The 9961-nt window shown below is 45.1% G+C and overlaps 1 protein-coding gene across 1 annotated transcript in view; it reads right to left on the bottom strand.

Annotated features, from left to right (window-relative positions):
* Hsf5 (heat shock transcription factor 5) overlaps positions 1-9248 on the bottom strand; it is a 45433-nt gene extending 36185 nt beyond the window's left edge. Inside the window, exons 1-2 of the mRNA XM_036198093.1 lie at positions 8615-9248; positions 2472-2846 (exon numbers count right to left, since the gene is read on the bottom strand). Coding sequence (XP_036053986.1) covers positions 2472-2846; positions 8615-9248 — 1009 coding nt within the window. The remainder of the gene's footprint in view (positions 1-2471; positions 2847-8614) is intronic.
* Positions 9249-9961: the final 713 nt, after the last annotated feature.

Here is a 9961-nt window from a genome sequence, read left to right as displayed (position 1 = left end):
TTCAAGAGCAGCCAATGCTCTTAACTGCTGACCCACAAGAAGCTTTTGAGTCTTTAGTGTTTTAAGAAAAGGAAAGTTTATAGCTGGGTAGTGGTGGCACACGCCTTTAATCCCAGCACTCAGGAGGCAGAGCAGGCGGATCTCTGTGAGTTTGAGGCCAGCCTGGGCTACAGAGTGAGATCCAGGACAGGCTCCAAAACTACAACAGAGAAACCCTGTCTCGGGGGGGAAAAAAAAAAGGTAGCTGCAAATCTGGAAAAATATTAGAGCTTAATAATTTTCTATATAAGGCTGTAAGTTTTTAAAACTTCTAATGAGCAAAAATAGTACTCTAGTTTCTTTTCAGATTATATAAATCTTTCAGATTTTTTTTTTTAAGATTTATTTATTTATTACACATACAGTGTTCTGCCTACACTGCCAGAAGAGGGCACCATATCTCATTACAGATGGTTGTGAGCCACATGTGGTTGCTGGGGATTGAACTCGGGGCCTCTGGAAGAGCAGTCAGTTCTCTTAACCTCTGAGCCATCTCTCCAGCAAATCTTTCAGCTTTTACTAACAGGCAAAACAATTAAAAATATTCAGTCATTTTCACTCTCCTTTTCATTCTCAGCTCCATCATCAGAGGAGTAGTAGCTCCAAACATTCACAATTGAACTCTAGTTGGACACTTAGTGGAAGTGTCCCTAATACCTTTGAAATTTGTATTAGGTCAAATGCAATGAGTCAATGGAAAAATCGCATATTTAGATGTTAACGGTTAGGAAACAGTGATACCACAAACAGAACAGTTACCACATTTACAATTTTAAATGTCAACCAATGATTTAACTCCTTTTCTAGTTTACATTCCTTTCTCTTAATTTGTTCAATCTCCCCTGGGAGAACGGCCTAGCAAAACCCCTTTCAGAGATTCTAGAGCTGCAAAACTGACGAAAACCAGTGCTACCAGAGCCTTCATTCATAAAGGAGGGAAATGTCCCCTTCCTCCTCTTTCTGGTCTTCTCTAAAAGCTTGGACCCTCGTCTCCTGTCTATTACCTCTCTGTGCAGGCTTGTCCAACCCATGGCCACAGGCCACATGTAGCCAAGGCTAGCTATGACTGACACCCACACAAAATTACAAACTTACTTAAAACATTATGAGAATTTTTCTACTTTTTTTGTATGTAACTGTACTGTGTGGTTACTGAGGGTGAATTTTGTCTTGATCTCAAAACACTGAACTACACATGACGAAACACAAAATAGAATGTAATTTGAAGGAAATAATGCTATCTTGCAAAAAGGGATTTGAAAGTACTAAATTTTTTTCCCAAGAAGTAAAAGCAACGGTAACTACTCGAAGGATCCCAGTGTCTTGGGATGGACCAGCCTGTCCTCAATGTCCTTGGTTGAAGTTACACCTACAGTTGTCAGTCTGTCCGTTACTCCTCAGTTCTTAGTTGGCTGGGGTGACTAGTGCAGGGTTCTACCATTCATCACACTTTAAGGATTTAATTTTCAAAGAGTATGTGTTCTTATTATGCTTCATTACTAAAATACTAAAATGATTTGATTATGAGGTAATCTCATTTGTGAAATAAAAAAATATATCTTAAAGACAAACTGGAGTAAACATCACAACAATGATAGACTAGAAGTCAGGCTCCAGGGCACTGAATCTCTGGCTCTCTCTTATGTGCATTGGTGGGTTTTTTTTTCCAGACAGGGTTTCTCTGTGTAGCTTTGTGCCTTTCTTGGAACTCACTTGGTAGCCCAAGCTGGCCTTGAACTCACAGAGATCTGCCTGGCTCTGCCTCCCGAGTACTGGGATTAAAGGAGTGAGCCACCACCACCCGGCATGGTATTTTGTCTGGTCCCCTGGAACTGGAGCTACAGACAGGTGTGAACTGCCATGTAAGTGCTGGGAATTGAACCTGGGTCCTCTGGAAAATCAGCCAGTGTTCTTAACCTCTGAGCCATCTCTCCAGCCTCCCAGGGCACTAAATTTTAATTTCAGATCTAGAATACACTTTGAAGATATAGAATTTTCATGTCACTGAAAAATGCATACTTTTATGTGGTAATAGATTTTCAAAATCTTTAAGAACAAATGAAACTTTATATATGTATTATATATGTAAAATTTATTTTAATTAGGTGTATATGGGGGGGTGACATATGCATACGTGAGTGCAGATGCTAGTGAAGACCAGAGGCATTGGATCACCTGGAGCTGAAGTTACAGGCAGTTATGGGTGCTAGGGTCCTCTGCAAGGACAGTATACTCCCTTAACCACTGAACCATCCATCTCTCCAGCCCCTAATCACTATATATTGTTTAAAAATATGTCTTGTTAAAAAGTCACTGACATTTTTAAATTCATATTCCTATTTGATAAGCACACAAAGATTAAAATGCTACAAAAAGATGAATGTTCTTATAAACTACCTTTATAGAAGCCAGTGGACTCGAATGTCTCTTACCTGTTGGATAGTAAGCTTGGGAGTACTGTGCCGAGGGTGTGTAGTTACTATATTTTTGGGAGGAGCTGACCATTGTTTGAGGACCTTGTTGAACGTGTACAGATGTGGCGCTGGGCTGAAGCGTATAAGTAACCTCAGTTGGAAATCTCTGCAGTACAGGAAATGGAACCCCTTTATCAGAAAAAGTGGGAGATGTCTCCACTTGTCCAGGGTGCATTCCAAGGGAGTTCTGCCATGTTCTAGGAGGAATTGGGGTTCGATCTAAACCTTTCAGAGGGAAGGTGCTGTGGTTGTGGGATGAAGTTGACACGTAGGAATAAGGAGACAAATTATCTCGCCGGAATGACCGGTGAAATTGTCCTACAGCCACTGGTCCTGCATAAGAGAGGAGGAACACGTTTACAACCTGTACAACACACCACCAGACAGTAAACAAAGGCCAAAATACACAGCTGTTCACCTATCACCTATTTTTAACACAACAGAACTTTGAATTTAGCAAAACCAAATTCAGAACACAGTGCTGAAAGAATAGCCAACTCTTGATGATTCTCAACATGACTGTCATAAAGGTAAAGTGGCCGACCTCTAACGTTTAAATTAAATCCAAAGTTTCCCATGCATTCTCTCAAGACATTCAGGAACTTTAATAGTAAAGAAGTATTACTCTACTACACATATAAAAGAAAATTCAGAACAAATAAGAATTCATAACATGAGACACAAAGATATTATGCCCTTTGCCCCCTTTCAATTACTTTTATGTTTATTTCTTTATTGCAATGATTACTTATTTACTTATTGTTTGAGCATGCCTGCTACAGCATGTGTGGCTGTCGGGATAATTTTCAGGAGTTAGTTCTCCCCTCCACCAAGTGGGTTACGGGAGATCAAATCCAGCAAGCACCTTGACTCCTCAAGCCGCCTCACTGGCCCCTCGTTTCCTTTACTTTATAATTTGTTTATGTAGTTCATTTCTGGAGACAGTCTTGCTATACTGCCCTGACCTGGCTGATTACTCACTACACAGCCCAGGTTTTTGGGGTTGTTTTGTTTTGTTTTGTTTTTCTGGAGCTGAGGACCGAACCCAGGGCCTTGTGCTTGCTAGGCAATCGCTCTACCACTGAACTAAATCCCCAACCCCAAGCCCAGGTTTAAGTGAAGTGGGGAAGCATTCTCTTGCCTCAGCCAACTGAGTGCCAAGACCAAAGGCATGCGCCACCTCACTCTACCTAACAACAACAAATCCTTATAGCAAAGTCAGGCTTGAAGTCTTTCTTCTAGTTTTCTTCATCTTCGCAAGCAAGCAAGCAAGCGAGCAAGCAAGCAAGCGAGCGAGCAAGCAAGCAAGCAAGCGAGCAAGCAAGCAAGCAAGCAAGCAAGCAAGCATCTTCGCTGAGTAGTTTTTCTCTTGTTTCAGGTCTGGGGATCGAACCCTTTGCATATGACTTGCATATGCTAGGACAGCACTTGACCCCCTGAGCTAGAGAGCAAGCCCTGCATTTTCCTTTTCTTTAGTCTCTGACAGAGACCTTCCCAGCTGTCAGTGGCCTTCACACACTTGACTCCCACATGCACCACAGGAACGCTGATTGAAACTTCAGATGGCTAATCTCAGACTCTGACACAGCATTTATTTTTCCTTATCTAACCAGATTAAAAATGGGAGGAAAAGGACAAATTATGTAATGAGCAAATGACAGCTATAAACATTATAGCCTGGATTTACTTTATAGATTGTAATTCTTTAATATAAAAAACTAAACTAATTTATTCAGAAGGAGAATATTACCTATTGATTATGTATGTGGTTCACAATTTCTTTTCTTTTCTTTTTTCTTTTTGGAAACGGGGTTTTCCATGTTATTTTGGTGCCTGTCCTGGATCTTGTTCTGTAGACCAGGCTGGCCTCGAACTCACAGAGATCCACCTGGCTCTGCCTCCCAAGTGCTTGGATTAAAGGCGTGTGCCACCACAGCCCAGCCCACAATTTCCTTTCAACATGCTTTCTTAAACTAATCTTATTAAGCAATTTACTTTATTGAGATAATCTTTATTAAACAGAGGCAAAACTTAATTTATGCATGACTTTAGTGGTAAGCTACATGTTGAAAGATGTCACTCAAATATCTGTCCATTCAAATAATCAAATTATAAACCATTCAACACATTACACATCTTCCGTTCTATTTCCATGGCAATTAATTTCCTTAGCAAATAAAGATTAACACCAAGAATAAACAAATACATGCATGAATACTAACAACACAAATTCTGGAGCCTAGGAAATCAAGCACTCGATCTAATGAAGACAAACAAAATCCTACTTTAGAAGACTGAAAGTATTCAATTCAAACGCCAGATCTTTTAAACAATTTTCTTGGCTGGGGATGTGGGGATGACCCAGTGATAGAGAACTTGCCTAGAATGTGTGAAGCTCTGGGTTTGATGCCCAGTACTGTCAAAAGCAAAACAAAACAAACAAAAAAAAACAATTTTTCCTCTGAGCAGCTTTTATGATGTTGCTTCCCTACCAGTTTCTTATATCCACATGCCTTGAACTCACCATTAACGATTCTGGTTTTCCTAAAGAAACCGGTACTTTTCACAACAGGTGTTTCTGAGCATCTCACCTACCCCCATCCCCTACTTGATTTCTCCTGGCATGTTTCACATGCCAAAACTACATGTTACCTAGAGCTCACTAAACCTTCCAGACTTTCCAGGGCTAGGCTGCTAAATCTCTAATTGGGTTCCAAAAATGTAAATTAAAAAATAAATTCTTGGGTTGGGGATTTAGCTCAGTGGTAGAGCCCTTGCCTAGCAAGCTCGAGGCCCTGGGTTCAATCCTCAGCACAAACAAACAAACAAACAAACAAATAAATAAATAAATACATTCTGGGGTTGGGGATTTAGCTCAGTGGTAGAGTGCAAGGCCCTGGGTTTGGTCCTCAGCTCTGGAAAAAAAAAAAAAAAATTCTGGCCAGGTGGTGGTGGCAGACACCTTTAATCCCAACACTCAAGAGGCAGAGGCAGGTGGATCTCTGTGAGTTTGAGGCCAGCCTGGTCTACAGAGCCAGTTCCAGGACAGCCAGGGCTCCATAAAGAAGCCCTGTCTCCAAAAAAAAAAAACCCAATAAATAAATAAATAAATAGATTCTGCTTCTCTGGTGATAAACTCTGAGTGATGGGCCATTACCTATTTTAGATGCCGATAATATAAGAATATTGCCAGGATTAGAAGGTCATTCCTTACTATTGACAGTTGATGGCTTCTAGGGAAAGGAGAGTCAGTTTTCTTGAAGGGTATAAACTAGATTCAGATCTGTATGAGGACGTGAGGTTGGCGGGAGTAGATCTGAAAGAGGGGAGGAGTGAGGGATGAAAGTGATCAAAATACAAAATGCTGAAATTTTTGAAGTATTCATAAAAATAGCCCCCAAATCAGTTAGTGGGGGAAAGGTCATACTTCGACTTGTTTCTTAAAGAATGAAGACATGATTAGTTCATATTCATGTCTTCAGATTATCTTTAAGGTATATTTGGCAATATTTGAATTCAGAATTCTGGAGATGTGGAGCATGATGGATTTTTGATTTTTTTTTTTTTTTTTTTTTTTTTTGGTTTTTCCAGACAGGGTTTCTCCTGGAACTCACTTTGTAGACCAGGCTGGCCTTGAACTCACAGAGATCTGCCTGGCTCTGCCTCCTGAGTGCTGGGATTAAAGGTGTGTGCCACCACTGCCAAGATTCTATTCCTTTTATGGAAATGAAATCAAACTAACCATTTCCATCCAAGAATCCCAAAATTTGCTTATCGAAAACTTGCTGTGTCCACACACAAGTATCAACTCCCCAGACTTTCAACTTCGTTTTGACCAGTATAACAAATATTATATTGCCAATGAAAACAAGATACAGAAACGGACCTAACCAAAAAGGAGAAAAAAAAAAAACCATGGAATCTTCACACTTTTATCAAGTATATTCTTGACTTAATGGATCTAATTTGAAGACTAGGTCCTAAAATAGACCATTCTATAACTAAGAAGGATTTGAAAGGCAGGAAGAAGCAGCAGTCATATAACAGAGGCAAGTTCAAATAGAATAAAAACTAGGTGTGGGAAGCCAGGCAGGGTGGCACATGCCTATAATCCCAGCTTTGGGGAGGCTGAATGAGAAGACCACAAAGTCAACCTGGACTACACACCAAGACCCTGTACCCTAAAATTAAAATGTCAAAGAAAAAAGAGGGCGGGGGACAATAGAAGTACCTAAGAGACAAACTGCAACAGTTCCCAGGACCGCAAAAGGACCACATCACACCTGAGGCAGCCACATACCGTACACAACCGGGAGAGAATAGGAGATGCCCGGAAACACACCCACACACCCCACACACCGAAAAAGCATTTTTTTTTTCAACAAATAATCTTTAAAATGCTTAAATAAGTTGGACCCTGGCCTTATGAATCCAACCGGGAAAATATAATAACAAAAAAAGGGCTCACTTGGTAAAGGTGCCTGCCACCGAGCCTGATGGCTTGAGTCTGAACCCCAGTAGAAGAGAACAGACTCGTGACAATTTGTCCTTTGACCTCCACACACATGCCATATGTCAAGAGCATGTGTGTGCAAGTATACACAAGTAAGTAAGTAAGTGTCATCTTAAACACCAACAAAAAGAACACCACCAGTTTAAGACAGGGAAAAGATTAAAAGAGCTTGCCCTAAGATCGTTATTTCCTTCTCTCTTCTCCTTATGTCCTCTAGCAGTGAGACTTGAAAACCGAACAACCCGAGCCAGCGTTTCCTCAAAACATACTCCATAGGACTGTCTGCGCTTCTTTCTCCACACAATTCCTCAGCTCAACCAAGGCCCACGTGGAGGCAGCTCCCTTTTCCTTTAGAATTCCTTTAGAACATTCCTACGCCACTGTCCTTTGCTCAGCTTGTCACTAGAACTCTAACCCAGCTCCTTATCTTCTAAACTCCACAGACACAAAGCCTCGGCTCTCATCTTCCAAATGCAGTACTGCTTCAGTACTGGGGCTAGATTAAAGGGGCCATAGTGTTATTTGCACATTTACATTCTTTCCATGCCTCAAAAATAACCCAGACTTCTTTATGTTTAACCATGCTAACAGTCTGAAGATGTCTCTACTTCTCTTCTATCTGAAAGTGGGGGGGAAAACTTTTCCAAATCCTGATTAGTGCCTGTGCTTCCTGGTTACAGCTGTCGATTGTGGCCTCCATACGGAGCAAGGGAACATGGCCACCCTCACCTGTGTGTAGGAGTGCAGAGAGGCACTTCAAAACATGTCCAAGAGAGAACTGTGGCCAAAGGTTTCTCAATTTTTCACTAAATATTCACACAGCCTCCCCCATCCTGAATGACCAGGAAGAGGGAAATATCAATAAAGTATAAATGGGTGCTTTCTAAAATTCTTTTAAACTAAGTCTTGACATCTAGTTTTTGTTTGGTTTCTTCTTGAGCTGCTTTGCTTTATGTCTGCCCACACCAGTAACAGTCAGCATTAAGCTCTAATTAGCTGTGATGGAAGAAGGTACTAGTGAATTGATTCTATACAGGAACAAGGCTTGCCTCTTAGATAGATAATATTTCAATGATTTCTTAGATGTGTTCATTGGTGAAAAGTGGCATGTCCCTTCAAGAATACATTTCCACTCGAGGGACCTGTTCCCCTTTCCTTGGGTTGGGTTAATTCCTTAAGTTTTCTGGGCAGTGACTCTGTTCCTTCATACTGGAACCTGTAGACTGCCCGTTCGTTCGTTCTGACAGGCAGACGATAGAGGCCCCTTCCCACCTGATGCTTCGGCGAAGGACTGCTTATTCTAACTGATCACAGTGGAGAGACTAGGCTAGGAGGTTTGGAAGTAGGCTAACTCTTGGGGATCACTCTCTTGGAGAAGAGTAGAAAGCAAACCTAAAGCCTCCGTCCTTTTTGCAGCTGGGCACAGACCTGGGAATGCTTATGGACTCTTGCCAGGGAAAAGGCAGGTGCTAGGTGAGGATGACGCAGGTGATGTGACCTAGTCTTGGGGTTGTGCAGAAATGGTGCATGCTCCCGCCGCCGCCCACGTGCACGGCGGAGAGCGAGGATCCAGGTGGCACACACTCACCATGCTGCTCTGGCCGGGGCCCGGCGGGCTGGGGCGGCGGGTCCTGATGCTGCAGCGGGGAGGTGGAGGCGGAGGCGGAGGCGGAGGCGGACGTGATGAGGAGCCGCTGGAAGCGGTTGGGCGGGCGACAGGGCACCTCCAGTCCGGCCGCCAGCTTGGCCTTGTTGGCGCTGGTGAGCCTCTTGAGGTGAACGAGCAGCTGAGGCTGGTCGCGACGGAAGTGCGGGCTGTGGAAGTGGTGGAGTGGCCCGTCGCCCGCCGGCCCGCCAGCCCCAGGCCCTGACCCGGGCCCCGCCGCCCCCGGCCCACCCAGCACCACCTTGCGGAAGCCGTAGAGGTTGAGCTGGCGGATGAAGCTGGTGAAGTTGGTGGTTTTGAAGAGCTCGGGCTCGGCCCCGGCCGCCCCGACGCCGCTGCCGCCGCCCCCGCCGCCGCTCCCGGCTCCCCCCGCGCCCCCGGCCCCCGGGCCCGGCGGGCTAAGCAGCTCGGCCTCGAAGAGCGGCTGGTCGATGAGCAGCCCCTCGCCACGGCCGTCCCAGCGGATGGAGCGGTACCGAGGGCTGTTCACCAGCCGCCACAGCTTGGCGGGGAAGTTGTTGGGGTTGATGGGGGTGGACAGCAGCGCCTCCTCCATCGCCCGCCCGGGCCCTGGGCCTCGCCCCGCCGAGCCTGGCTCTCCCACCGTTCTCGATCCCCCGGGCCTTCGCTGCGCCCTGCCCCCTCCTGCCAGCGCCCGGCCGCCGAGGCCCGGACCGTTGGCGCACGAGTCCCCGCACGCCCTCCGGTGCGGCCAATGGGGCCTCGAGTTCCCGCCGCGTGGTGGCCAGCGGGGGCGCGAGCCCGCCCTCCCCCTCGGCGGGGCGCACGCCTGCCAGGGTGATGATGGCAGGACACTGGGGCCACCTTCGGGGGCCGCCCCGCCCCACCCCACCCCACCCCACCCCCGGGAAGGCAGCCCATGGGGGAATTGTGGTTCCTGAGGAGAAAGAGGACCAGTTACCTCAACAAGATTGGAGGGGCTTGGGCAGGGCAGGGCGGGCGGCCCGGGGGTGATTCAGGGTGCAGAGTGCAGAGTGCGCTTGGGTGATACACAGCCAGGTGGTTCCCGAGAACAGGGAGCTCTCTCCATAGTCTTTCCTAACTATAGCGGATGCTGCCCTCTCCAAATCAAAACGATGGGGAGGGGTTTAGAGACAGAAACCCGAGTACATGAATTCATTTTGTAATATACTAGCATTGTTAGAGGTTTTCAAAAAATTTTTTTTGCTCAAAAAACCTTGACTTCAAATTAGATGAGACCCATGGTACCTCGCGGTAGGGAATAAAGAGACTACAGAACAGTTCTAT

The sequence above is a fragment of the Onychomys torridus genome, chromosome 8 (assembly GCF_903995425.1).
Source record: "Onychomys torridus chromosome 8, mOncTor1.1, whole genome shotgun sequence".
In the NCBI taxonomy this organism is placed as follows: domain Eukaryota; kingdom Metazoa; phylum Chordata; class Mammalia; order Rodentia; family Cricetidae; genus Onychomys; species Onychomys torridus.
The sequence above is the reverse complement of the archived record's forward strand: the minus strand, read 5'-3'. Positions and strand labels throughout refer to the sequence as shown.